At 44.4% G+C, this 14,277-nt stretch overlaps 1 protein-coding gene across 1 annotated transcript in view; it reads right to left on the bottom strand.

Moving 5' to 3' along the window:
* SORL1 (sortilin related receptor 1) overlaps window positions 1–14,277 on the bottom strand; it is a 5,131,225-nt gene that overhangs the window by 1,901,295 nt on the left and 3,215,653 nt on the right. Inside the window, exon 28 of the mRNA XM_044081038.1 lies at window positions 9,359–9,490. Within this exon, the coding sequence (XP_043936973.1) occupies window positions 9,359–9,490 (132 nt within the window). The remainder of the gene's footprint in view (window positions 1–9,358; window positions 9,491–14,277) is intronic.

Raw genomic sequence — 14,277 nt, 5'->3', positions numbered from 1 at the left:
AGAAAAGAGGTGCCTAAAAGGGATCAAAACCCTATCACTCACAGTGTATGCTGAACAGTGAACAAGTGAGGATGGATAAAACACTCCCTGTCTTGTATGAGAAGATCTAGCCAGTGAGGTAACTTGTGGTGACCAACCCTGGCAAGTGAGAAAGCAGGAGGAACTAATGTTGTCTGGGCCAAAAGTTAGTCACTAGCAAGATTTTTGGGAAGAGTCTTACCTGATCTTGTGCAAAATATGTGGTAAAAGAAGGGAAGGGCAGGCATACAGAAACAACCCCTCCCAAGGAAAGAAATGGCATCCATTTTCCAACCCACAGGATTTGGGACTCTGGAATAAAACAGAAGTAGTCTGTTCAGAGGGAAGACAAAAAGATCTAGCCGAGGAATATCCCACTGAATGACAATGTCCAGGAACACATCTCTGGAAGCATCCATTTGTGAGCTTGTGTGCTGGACCTGCTCAAAGAGTCTGCCACTTGACTGTGCTCCGAGGGAATGTAAACTGCCTGAACAGTCACTTGATAAAGGACAACTAAAGAGCCAGTCTGCAAAGAAGATAGAACCCTTTACCCCCTTGCTTGCTGACATACCATATCATTGTGGTATTGTCTGTGAAAATTTTGAGGGACCTGGGATGAAACGGAGAATGAAAAGCCTGATAAGCTAGAAGCAGAGCCCTCATCTCCTTTACACTGATTTGGTCTGATATCTGATGAAGAGGACAGAGACCCTGAACCTCAAAAAAGATGAAGGAGGTCCTCCATGCCCTGTCTGCGATGTCTGTAAAGAGCTCTTGAGACAGGACTGGAGCCTGGAAAGGAAGCCCCAGGTTAAGACAAAGCTGATGAATTCAACACTGAAGCTCTAGCTTGAAACAAGGAAGGGAGGGAACTGCGAAGTCTAGGGGATGGCAATGTTAGAGCCACACTGACCTGAAGGGTATCACTGGAGCTTTCTCATGTGAAGCCTGGCCAGAAGAAGCATGGGAATGGTGGAAGCCATGACCCAGAGGACCCGGAGGAACTCCCTGGCTATGAATGAAGCCAGAGGATGAAAAGACTGGAAAAAGGCAGTAAGAGTCAGGGTCTTGGCAGCAGGCAGAGATGCCAGCATGGGAGTGAACTTTTAGTTATGTACTCACCATAACTTCAGATGTTTGGGATCCATCTCGCCTACATTCTGTACTGATGGGCTCGGAGCCGATCCCTCGGCTCCGACTCAGCACGCTTATGCTATAGAGCGAGGCCTCTTATTGGCTGAGCTATCTTTATCCCAGGATGCACCACCACTAATCCCCCAGATCTTGTTTGTCCGCATTCATGCACACATGCACAACTTGATTATATAACATTGTTAGATGTTTCAAGATGAAACAACAGGATTCGGACCTTCTGATATCCTCTGATCTCCAAGGAAGGGGGAAGGAGGGTGGGTTATTAGGAATGTAGGCGAGATGGATCCCAAACATCTGAAGTTATGGTGAGTACATAACTAAAAGATGTTATGTGATCCTATCTCGCCTACATTCTGTACTGATGGGACAGCGTCCCTAGCACCTAGATCCCGGGTGGCTCATTGGAAAACACTCCTGAGCACTGTGGAACCAAATGAAGCACGTCCTCTAGATGCCACATCTAATTTGTAGTGGGAAATGAAGGTGTGCGGGGAAGACCATGTAGCCGCAGCACAAATGTCACTAATAGCAAACTTAGAATGAAATGCTATCGAAGTAGCCATAGCCCTTGTAGAATGAGCCTTGACAGAGGTGGTAAGCTCTTTGTTAGAATAAAAATAAGCTTGAGTAATACAGTCCCTGATCCATTTGGCAATAGTGACCTTTGTGACAGCTTTGCCCAATTTGTTATCTGCAAAGGATACAAACAACTGATCTGTTTTCCTTATTTGTTTGGTCCTGTCTAAATAAAAACGTAACTGTCTGTGGACATCTAGTGTGTGGAATATGAACTCCGCTTTGTTAGAGTATTTTGGGAAAAAAACTGGAAGCTCTAACGATTGTTGTAAGCAGAAACTAGAACAAATTTTAGGGACAAAGGAAGGATTTGGCCTGAGGGATACTCTGTCTTTGTGAAAAAACAAGTACGGGGGTTTTACAGACAAAGCTTGAAGCTCTGAAACTCTTCTGGCAGAAGTAATCGCCACCAGAAAGGCTGTCTTCCATGATAGGAACTTTATATCACATGTAGCTGCCGGTTCAAAGGGGTGAGAAGTCAAGGCGCGTAACACTATATCGAGATCCCATGGAGGTGCAGGATGAGAAATCAGAGGTCTTAATAGAGCAGCACCTTTCAAGAAGGTTTTACACAATCTGTTGCTCATTAAAGGTGGGTCTATGGATTCATGAAAATTAGAGATTTCTGCCAATTGTACCTTGATCGTAGAAACTGAAGAGCCTTGATTGAAAAGAGAAGTCAAACATTTTAGTACCTCTGCTACGGGAATAGAAATGGGGTCCAGGCCCCGGAGTTGAGCCCAAATAGCAAATCTTTTCCATTTGCTAAAATACAGTTTCTTTGTAGTAGACTTATGGGCCGAAGATAATGTGTACAACATCTGGATCCAATGTATGACTCCTGACTATCGTCGGAAGAGGAGGAGCCAAGCCGTCAATTTTAAGGTGTGTAGGGACTGGTGGCATAGTCCCGACTGGTGAACAAGTAGGTCTGGGATCTGGTCCAGGAACCATGAACCTTCCAGAGCATGTCTCCGAAGATAGGGGAACCACACTTGACGAGGCCAGTAAGGAGCAATTAAGATAATTTTGCTCCCCAAGAGAGATGCCTTTTGAATCACCCTGGGAAGGAGAGGAACTGGAGGGAAGGCATAAAGCAAGCCGGTGGGCCAAGGATGGACTAATGCGTCCATGGGGCTCTTGCCCGGAGCCGGGGTTAGGGAGAAGAACTCTTTGCACTTTGCATTCAGAGGAGTCGCGAAGAGATCGCAACACGGAACTCCCCATTTGCTGAAAATCTGCCTTGCCACTGTTATATTCAGTGACCATTCGTGAGGAGAGAGGATGGTTCTGCTCAATCTGTCGGCTATCACATTGGACTTGCCGGTATGTGAGTAGCCACTAGGAAGCGTTTGGTCGAGACTGCCCATTCCCAAACTCTCATGGCTTCTCTGCAAAGAGGATAGGATCTGGTCCCTCCCTGTTTGTTCAGGTACCAGACAACTGACATGTTGTCTGAGTGAACAGCAATTATGCCCTGAGGGAGATAATCGTGAAGGGCTTGAAGGGACAGAAGCACTGCTCTCATTTCTAAGACGTTGATATGAAGCAAAGTCTCTTCCGAGTGCCATTTGCCTTGGACTGACCTGCCCAGGGAATGCCCCCCCCACCCCGTCTGGGAGGCGTCCGTGGTCAAAATGGCCGCCGGAGGGGGTAGAACAAAGGGTCGTCCCTGATCCAAGTTGGAGGGCACTGGCCACCAGCGAAGGTCCCGTTTGCAAGATTCCGTGATCCATATGAGGTGACTGAGAGGGAGTTCCTGAAAGGACCACTGAGCTGAAAGAAGCCACTGAAGAATTCTCATGTGCAACTTTGCCAGGGGAACTAGAAGAACCATGGCGGACATGGATCCTAATACCTGCAGGACCATTCTGGCTGGGGCTTTGGATCTGGGAAGTAAGGCTCGAACTTGAGCCTGTATGGTTAGTATCCTGTCTGTAGGTAGATAGACCCGCATTCGGTTTGAGTCTATCTCTACCCCTATGAATCTTATGCGTTGAGATGGCAGCAACACAGACTTTAGCCAATTGAAGGTGATTCCAAGGGAATTGCCCAGTGATATAGTGGCTTGTAGGCTCCGCAATAGTAGATGCTTGGAGGTGGCAGTTAGGAGCCAGTCGTCTAGATACGGAAACACCTGGAATCCTAGACTTCTCAGGTGAGCAGTCACGACCGCCAAACATTTGGTGAACACCCTGGGGGCTGTGGTGAGACCAAAGGGCAGCGCACGGAACTGATAATGACTGCCTCCTAGGCTGAAGCGCAGATGTCTCCTAGACGCTCGATGTACCATGATATGGTAATAAGCATCCTTGAGCTCTATGGAGCACATCCAAACACCCTTCTCCAGCAATGGGAGAATGGTTTGTAGGGTGACCATTCGGAACTTGGACTTTCTGACTGAACGGTTTAGGATGCTGAGGTCCAAGATGGGCCTTAAGTCCCCGGTCTTTTTTGGCACCAAAAGGAATCTTGAGTAAGTCCCTAATCCGATCTGGTCTGCGGGGACCGGTTGGATGACTCCTTTTTGTAGCAGCTTTGAAACTTCTGAGGCTGCAATATCCCGTTGACTGGGTGGCGGGTCCGGGATTTTTCTGGGCTGAGGAGGGGGATGAGAGAATGGGATGGAGTAACCTCCGGCTATAATCCGAAGCACCTATCGGTCCTGAGTGATACCTTCCCAGGCCTTTAGGTGCTTCGAGAAAAGACCCCCGACTGGCTCCGGAGCTGCACAGCCGGGCAATCCCTCAGGGACTATGGAAGGCTGAAGAGCCACGAAAGGACTCGCGGTCTCCAGTGTTGCGAGGGCCTCTGCCGCCTCTGGGACGGCGTCTTCCGGAAGAATTTCCCCCTCCTCTGCCTCTGGAAGGGGAATCCTCCTGCTGAGAGGGGTAAGGCTTCTGAGATCTACGGAACCACATTTTCCCTCCTCTTTTAGCCTTGGGATAAGGCCGAAGGGAGTGGAAAATCGTGCCCCTGACAGTCAGAGTCTTACCCTCCTGTTCACAGCGGGTTAGTGTGTCCTTTACCTTGGGTCCAAACAGGGAGGACCCATCAAAGGGGGCGTCGGCAAAGGAAGACTTAAAGGCCTCCGCAAAATGACACAGGCGGAGCCAGGCTTATCTCCGTAGAGCAATGCCTGTACCCGCCGCTCTACTCGCCCCTTCGGCCGCATAAGAAATGTGCCTCATGGACGAGTTCGAAATGGACGACATTGTAGCCAGCTGAGAGCCAACCGTCTGGGACAGCTCCTCAGGCAGGTTACCCAAGAGGGTATCGGATAGCTCCTTAATCAGATCCCTCTGAAATCTGGTAAAGTGCATAAGGTAGTTCAAGGACCTCAGTGTAAAGTCCGCTGAACTGAGGGTGCGCTTTCCATACCGATCCATGCTCCTAGACTCCTTATTAGGAGGATGGACGGACGTCGAAGCCTCTGCTACATCTTGCTGGGTAGCAGATGCCACCACCAAAGCATCTACAGCCACACCTTTAGTTAGAAACTCTTTTTCAGGGGGCGCCGAGAGGAACTTATTCGGACGAGCAGGCACCGGTTCCACAGAGTCTGGGTGTTCCCACGCCCTTCGACAGATCAAATCCAAGAGCTCATCGAAGGGCGGAGACACCCAGGAGGCGGAGGGCTGAGCCCGAAGGCCTTCAGGAACACCGACTCATCAGCAGAGGGAGGTTTGGACTGCCAGCCGCCTCGTTGTTTTAGGGCTTCAAGGATGTCTGCAAAGGAGACATCATCCGAGGACGACTTAGGGGACCCCTCTGCATCATCGAGATCAGTGTCAGATGTCAGAGACTCATCAGGGGAGTCAACGTGCTTCCTCTTGCACGATCTTTTCCTGGGGGGTTCTTCCGAAGAGGCTTCAGAAGGACCTCCAGGAGGGGGAGAAACCCCAGCGGGGGTAATCTGAGGCCCCGGGGCTCCGCTGTCTAAGGAAAGGGGGACTGCTAATGACCCAGTTTCCATATGCAGGGAAGGAGCTGGGGAAACCGTGGAGGTAGCCAAGGAAGATTTGGCTAATGCACTCCTCATAGCCCTGAAGGCGGGACCACCAGAATCCTGGGAGGGTCCCACCTCCGTGGCCACGACAGTGGACGGCACTCCCGCTGCCGACGCACCAAGAGGGAGACTTGGGACCGAAAGCATCAATCCCGAAGCCTCCCCCCCAGGGCCGAAGGAGGAAGTCCTGTACTGAACTCCGACCCAAGAGCCGGAGTTGGAGCAAGGGTCGGGCCCGACCCTAACACCTCCACAGGTTCCACCAGCACCGGCTCCAACGGTGCCGAAGCTGTTGGAGGAGGAACCACATTAGGGGAGTGGACCATCGGCTCCGAAGCCGAATGGGCTGGAGCCGAAACTAGCTTTTGGAACACCGGAGACTGGAAGAGTCGAAGGAGCACCCTGTCGATGTCCGAATCAGACATCTTGGATGATCTAGAGGATACCGATCGGGCCTGAACCGATTTCTCCATCGGCTCCGAAGGGCTCGGGGACCGGCTCCGAATGGACTCAACAACTATCGGCTCCGAGGAAGATCTCAAGGAAATTTCCCTCGGTGCCGATAAGGACTTCGGCTCCGAGGGGGAAGAGTCTGAGCCGGTAACCCTTATCGGCTCCAATATCAGTGGAGCCGATGAGGGTGACCCGCCTCTCAATGCCCCAGACCTCGGCTCCGAAACCAGAGGGGTCGAGGCTGGAGGCATCGAGGCAGACCGTTCCGCCCTCGGCTCCGAAGTCCGTGGAGCCGAAGGAGAAGTCTGCTTAGATTTTTTAGCGGTCGGTTCCGACTGACTGGTCGGAGCCGAAGCTATCTTCTTTTTAGAAGGAGACGGAGAGGAAGATAAAGCCTCCTCGAAGGAAGGCTTGATTAATCCCTTGAGGATTAATTTGTTCTTCCTCTCCTGGAGGACTCTTGATGAGAAAGTGTGGCACACACTACACGATTCTTGTAGGTGGTTGGCACCTAAGCAATAGACGCACGAGGAGTGGTCGTCCGTTATGGACATTTTAAAACCACACCTCGTGCATTTCTTAAACCCGGAGGGTTTGTGTTCTTTAGACATAACTGGTTTAGGCCACAGAACCTATCTAAGTGAAAAAATACCAAACTTAGTCAAAGGTAAAGTTTTAAATTAACAACTTTAACAAATTTTTTTTTTTTTTTTAATGAGATAAAGATACTATACAGTAAAACACACACAGAGAAAAAAAGAGAAAGAGAGTCAAGACCCTCTAACTTAAACGGGTACTTGACCCAGGAAAGAGACACTAGTAGCAAAGCAACAGGGGAAGGCCCCTCTAACTAAAACGGGAAAACTTCCCTGACTAAAAAAATCACGAATTTCTCAACAGAAATTAACCAATCACACTCATATAACAACAATAGCTGTTAAAACAGCTTTTGGGTTCAAAGTAAGGAAATTTGTGACAGGAAAAAGCCTAAATAAATAGTACTTAGCCCAGCCAAGTTGAGACCACGTCTAAGCTTGTTAGCGGCAAATGAGATCTGGGGGATTAGTGGTGGTGCATCCTGGGATAAAGATAGCTCAGCCAATAAGAGGCCTCGCTCTATAGCATAAGCGTGCCGAGTCGGAGCCGAGGGATCGGCTCCGAGCCCATCAGTACAGAATGTAGGCGAGAGGATCACATAACATCTGAAGCCTGCAACTGAGGAAAATATGATCTAGAGAAGGCATCAGAGCTGACTTCTGGAAGTTTATGGTGAACCCCCAACTCTGTACCAGGGAAATAGTAAACTGGAGATCCTGAAGATCCTGAAGCAGAGTGTTGGGGAAGAAGCTTGAATGAGCAGATAGTCCAGATAGGGAAATATCTGAACACCTCTCATCCTGCAAAAGGCAGTGACAGGAGCGAGGCATTTGAAGAATATCCTTGGGGCAGCAGAGAACTGAAAATGCAAGGAAGAAGAAGAGAAATGTAAAAACTTCCTGAAAAGGTAATGGATTGAGATATGAAGGTAGGCATCTCTGAGATCCAGAGAGACCAAAAAAGACTTCGGTAGGAAAAGGGAAAATAGTCTGAAGAGACAACACTAAAAAGGAAGGAATCTTGTTGAAGGTATTGAGCTGGGAAAGATCCAGAATTTGTCTCCAAGTGCTCTCCTTTCTGGCAACCAAAGGCATCCTGGAATAAAAGCCCCTCCATACCTGTGCAGGAGGAACAGCATGAATGGTGCCATGGACCAAAAGAGAATGAAGGTTGAGGGATGCCCAAAAAGGGAGGAAGTAATTTCCTAACCAAGAAAAAACCTTGCCGGATAATGGACAGAACCCAAGAGTCTGGTGTGGTCTTTAACCAATTTGTAAAGACGAAGATATAAGGGAAACTGGCATAGGGAAAGGCAAAACAATTTCTTTAACTTACATTATCCAGATGCGTTTAGCGCACTTTACATGCACAAACACTATCTTACACGAGAATGCAGAGACTGTTTGTTTTGGTTGTAGAGACTATCCGTTTTGGTTTAAAAGTTGTTAGATATACATAAAAGTTTCTACAATAATCTCGTGATGTTTTTCACATCAGTTTTATAACAAGCATCGCTGTCTGTTTATATATTCATTTATAGTTTATTGATCTTTATATTTTGCCCAGGTATTTATTTAGGTATGCATTCTACTGAGCATCTTTTACACAGTGATTTACGCATCCTGAATTTAGTTTTAAATTTCTTTAACTTACATTATCTAGATGCGTTTAGCGCACTTTACATGCACAAGCACTTTATTTTACACGAGAATGCAGAGACTATTTGTTTTGGTTGTAGAGACTATCCGTCTTGATCTAAGACTTGTTAGATATATATAAGTTTCTACAATAATCTCGTGATGTTTTTCACATCAGTTTTATAATGTTTTTATAATAGTATCATAATGACTGTCCTACTCGATTACACTTTTACATACATCTAATCCTGATGTTTGCGTTTTTAAGCAATACCCTTCACAGGTTTTTAGAGTTTCTCTGAATTGCCTTTCCTCTCTGTTTTAGTCTGACGTTGTTCGACTTGCAAGAGAATTATTCTGCGCACACTTACCAAGTAGCTTGTTAAGACATTTGATCTTATGAGCAGAATTTTATACCACTATACATTAGTTTTTAATTCAGTTTAGTATACAAACACTAGTATGGGTTTTACGATGTTTTATGTCTTCATGTAAGCACAATTTTGCGCAATTAAGTTGCTTATCATAATGTTTATTTCAATGTTTTACCGACAATTGCTTGATTGATTAATTGATTGTTTAAGTACTTAATTAAAGAAGAGTTTTAGTATATATATATATATATATATATATATATATATATATATATATATATATATGTATGTAAGAGTTCACTGAATGTATTTGTTTATGGATCTGAAGAAGCGTGTTTGATGCACGTGAAAGCGCTTGTCCAACAATAAAATTCTTCCATTTATTGTGGTGGTCTGACTCCAGTGTTTCATCGCATTTATCTACTTTCTACATTTCCGGAGCAGACCTTTAGGCAACAGCAACGTTGTGTTTGTTTGGATTCAATTTAAACAGCTCTGACGTCTACAACAAAATTAAAGGTTTTCCTTAAACTTACAACAGCCAGCATAGGTGGGATCTTCATCTGAACCATCTTTACAATTCGGGATTCCATCACAGACCAAAGACTGGTATAGACACTGCTGTCTGTTCTTACACACAAAATCCATATAGCGTGTGCAAAGTGGTTCTGTAAAAAAAAAAAAAAAAAAAATAATGGATGTTTTACCAGCCTTATCAAAAACATCTTAACAGCATATTACTAAATTATAAAAAACTATGCAAACAATTTTTTTCTGTTACTTTTCTGTCTTCAGGGAATCTTTGAGGACACACCAGTTGTTGCACATGCCTGGACAGGTACATACTGAAGGGGGCATTGTACTCAATAATTTGTCTTATGAGAGCAGAGTACAAAGGAATGATGACATGTTTAGATCTACATGCCATGCACCTGTGTATAAGTACACAGAATAATTTCTTCACTACTAATTTTGCCAGGGTGCACCTAGTATTACAAAGTTTGTCCTAGAATAATTCCAGAAAGTTCCAGGGTTAGCTAGTGTATTTGGTTATTCCTTCAGTTCAAAGGAGACTGTGTTATGGACTGACCGAACCAGCAAGGGCATTACACTAGAGGGTGAAACGTTCTGCCATGCTTGGGAAGATTAGGTCAATGACGTTTCTGCCCCTAGTTGGCGTACAGACCCACTTGTATGAAGTGTTTGCATTGATAAAGTCCAGGAATCTCTGGGCCTGCATGTTTGGGCTCATGTACGATTCCCGGTTTATACTGGGTAAAGTCGTCGATCAGTACAGGTTGAATGGGGAGTGTCTCCAGTACATTTAAACATGTATTATGGTTTTCCTGGGTCATGGGGGGATCTACAGCTTGCAAGAATATGGCACTGGACTTTGTTTATGGTGTTACCTACTTCTTACTTTATATTCCAATGACAAAGTGAATAGCTTTTTTTCTTTTAAAAGGTATTTAGTACGACAAGAAATTTATAAAAATGAAAAACATAGAAACATTTAGTCAGAGGAGTAAAACTTAACTTGCAAAACACACAGTAAAACCTAACACATTTAAAGAGAATGAACAAATAATCCTGTGCTGTACCAAGGTCCAGCCAAGTAAAAAAACCCAAAATACCAGAAAAAAGACCGGCAGGACACTGCTATACCTTAAAACTTTTATTGCATAAAATCACAGGATGAGCGCTTTCGGGACAATTCCCTTCATCAGATAAAGCTCTCATTTAAACAATGTTTAATTTAAAATAATCCAATCACAATCAGTAAAAAACCTGCCTATTCAGGAGGGTGGGCTTAACAGGTACAACATCATTCAGTCCAGGTGTACGATTGGCCAATAATTCAATGATCCACCTTGACTCTGCCAACTCTGTCATATGCTTTACACCGCCCCCCCATTATTCAACCTAATATTCACTATAACTCTAAATGTGAAGCTATGAGTGGGATTGTCAATCACATGCCTACTCAAGGCATTGTGTATATCACCATTTCTAATGCAAGATAAATGCTGCAAAACCCTTGCATTTAACATCTGGTTGGTTTTCCCCACATAAAAACTGGGGCACTGAGTACACTCAGCTAAATACACTAAATCACTGGTGCGACATGTTGCCCTCCCTTTTAGTAAAAATTGCCTATGTGTAACCGGGTGTAGAAAACTGTTGGATTTGTTAATATAACTGCAAGCCTTACACCTCCCCACAGGGAACAGTTCCCACTGATGTAATGGCCATGGTGTCATTGGTGTTATGCCTTTCTTTACATAACAAATCTTTCAGATTTTTATTCCTTCTATATCTGAAGGTCGGTGTTCTCCCTATTATATCTCGTAGACTGTCATCACTGGTTAAGATGTTCCAGTTATTGCAGACAATATTACAGATATCCCCTATGTTACTACTATAAGTAAACATAACCTGTGGTACTTGTCGAATCACGGATCTATTTCCAGTGATATCAGCTTGAGATGGAGTGCGTCCCAGCCAGGGTTTATGTTTATTGCTCCTCTATCTTCTACTATTGTCTATAACACTGTTCACCATATCCCCCAATAGCCCCTCTGTTGAAAGCAACCCTTCAGCTTGCTCAGTTCCTTCTCATAAACATCATCAAGCAAACACTCTAGAAATCCTACTGGCTTGCCCCTGTACAATGTTGGAATAAGTATGATGGGATGCATACTGTCAAAGGACAGCAGCGTATTCCTCCAACAATCCTTTCTATACAAACTAGATTTAAAACCTTCATCATCTTGTTCAATATTCACATCCAAAAAATCTATAGAATCAAATGCAGTTTGAACAGTGAACCTAAAAAATGTAGTAGTGGAGTGTAAATAATCCACAAATTGATATAGTAGATTGACGTCCCCATCCCACAGAATAAAGACGTCATCTACAAATCGTACATACATCTTAATATATTCTTTCCATGTTTCATTTAGAAAAATAAAGGTATTCTCCCAGTGTGAAAGGACAAGATTAGCATAAGTATTTGCGCAGGGGGTGCCCATGGCAACCCCCTGCGCCTGTCTGTATGTATTACCTACACCCACAAATACACTGTTCTCCAAGACAAGTGTTAACAATTCCTTGATGAGGTCAACCTTATCGGCTGTCACCCCTAAGTCCCTAAGTAACTCGACTATCGTTGTGACACCATAAAGGTTATTAATAACGGTGAACAAATTGTTGACATCCAAAGTCATCCTCAGTAATTTGTTCTCTCTTTCCATACTATTGATTTTACCCAACTTCATGAGAAAGTCACCTGTGTCTATCAAAACACTGTCAATGCCATCCACAAAAGGTCTGAGGGTATGTTCCAGCCATATAGAAATATTCTCTGTCACCCACCCTCTCCCAGAAACTATAGGTCTAAGGGGTGGGTTAACCAAACTCTTATGAATTTTAGGCAATGCCTTGAAAATAGGTGTGGTAGGTTTGTCTATCCATAGAAAATGAAAGGTCTCCTCATTAACTTTCATCTCATATAGTAACCTCTGCAGGCTAACATGTACCCTATCTATAGCCTGTTTAACACCCAAAGGGTTAATCGGGAAGTAAGTGCCTCCATCTGCTAGCATTTCCTTTAATTTATCATTATACCAAAAAGTGTCGAGCAAAACAACCGCCCCTCCCTTGTCGGCTGATTTGATTATCAAATCTTTATTCATCATTAAGCCCTCTAAAGCTTTTCTCTGTGCCAGTGTCAAATTATAAAATATTTTAGATTCACCTTGCATACAATAGCTCAACAAATCACTTTCACATCCACTAATAAAAAGATTAAGAGCTGGTGTTAAAGGTGGAACATAACCACTAGGTTTACTCAAGGTTATATCTCCCTTGCTATTCACACCAAACATCAATTTTAAAACTAAATTATGACAAAACAACATGATGTCCATTACTACTTCATTATACACACTACTATTACTAGGTACGAAGGTCAGACCTTTATTTAACACAATCAACTCATCCTCATTTAAAGTGTATGAAGATAAATTATACACAATACCAGTGTCAACAGCACTAGTCAGTCCAGCATATTTCTCCTCTTGTCCACATCTCGATCCTCGCTTATCGACCTCTTCCATGCCCCTTTCTTTTTCATGGGGGCAGGCAGCAGTTCCAAAAAATGTTGTTTTCCTCGATGTGTTTTAGGGCGTGCTCCTGAGCTACTCTCTCCATGTTGAGAATCTCTCATTGGCGCCACCACCAGTGTGTCGCCTCTCGATAATGTTTCTGGAGATTGTGTGGAAATCAAACCAGGGCCAGGACCTGTGGACAGAACTCCATTGTCAACCTCACATGACACCAATTCAGTAGAGGGACCCAAATCCTGGTCTGGTCTGGTACTGGATGTACTCCCAATCGACATTCAGGTTCTCTCACAACAGCCGCCCCTGCCTCTACCGAGGGCGCATCAGCGATGCTAGTTCTTTGACTCCTCCTATCTCGTTCACGTACATCGACCCACCTACGTGCATTTCCATTTGATTTTGCAGTATTCTCTCTGGGCCAAACGAAGATATTACCTGGCTGGGACGCACTCCATCTCAAGCTGATATCACTGGAAGTAGATCCATGATTCGACAAGTACCACAGGTTATGTTTACTTATAGTAGTAACATAGGGGATATCTGTAATATTGTCTGCAATAACTGGAACATCTTAACCAGTGATGACAGTCTACGAGATATAATAGGGAGAACACCCACCTTCAGATATAGAAGGAATAAAAATCTGAAAGATTTGTTATGTAAAGAAAGGCATAACACCAATGACACCATGGCCATTACATCGGTGGGAACTGTTCCCTGTGGGAGGTGTAAGGCTTGTAGTTATATTAACAAATCCAACAGTTTTGTACACCCGGTTACACATAGGCAATTTTTACTAAAAGGGAGGGCAACATGTCGCTGGTGGTGGCGCCAATGGGAGATTCTCAACATGGAGAGAGTAGCTCAGGAGCACGCCCTAAAACACATCGAGGAAAACAACATTTTTTGGAACTGCTGCCTGCCCCCATGAAAAAGAAAGGGGCAATGAAGAGGTCGATAAGCGAGGATCGAGATGTGGACAAGAGGAGAAAGATGCTGGACTGACTAGTGCTGTTGACACTGGTATTGTGTATAATTTATCTTCATACACTTAAAATGAGGATGAGTTGATTGTGTTAAATAAAGGTCTGACCTTCGAACCTAGTAATAGTAGTGTGTATAATGAAGTAATAATGGACATCATGTTGTTTTGTCGTAATTTAGTTTTAAAATTGATGTTTGGTGTGAATAGCAAGGGAGATATAACCTTGAGTAAACCTAGTGGTTATGTTCCACCTTTAACACCAGCTCTTAATCTTTTTATTAGTGGATGTGAAAGTGATTTGTTGAGCTATTATATGCAAGGTGAATCTAAAAAATTTTATAATTTG

The sequence above is a fragment of the Protopterus annectens genome, chromosome 8.part0, assembly GCF_019279795.1.
Source record: "Protopterus annectens isolate FY-2018-M chromosome 8.part0, PAN1.0, whole genome shotgun sequence".
NCBI lineage: Eukaryota > Metazoa > Chordata > Ceratodontiformes > Protopteridae > Protopterus > Protopterus annectens.
This window is presented reverse-complemented; position numbering and strand designations above follow the sequence as displayed.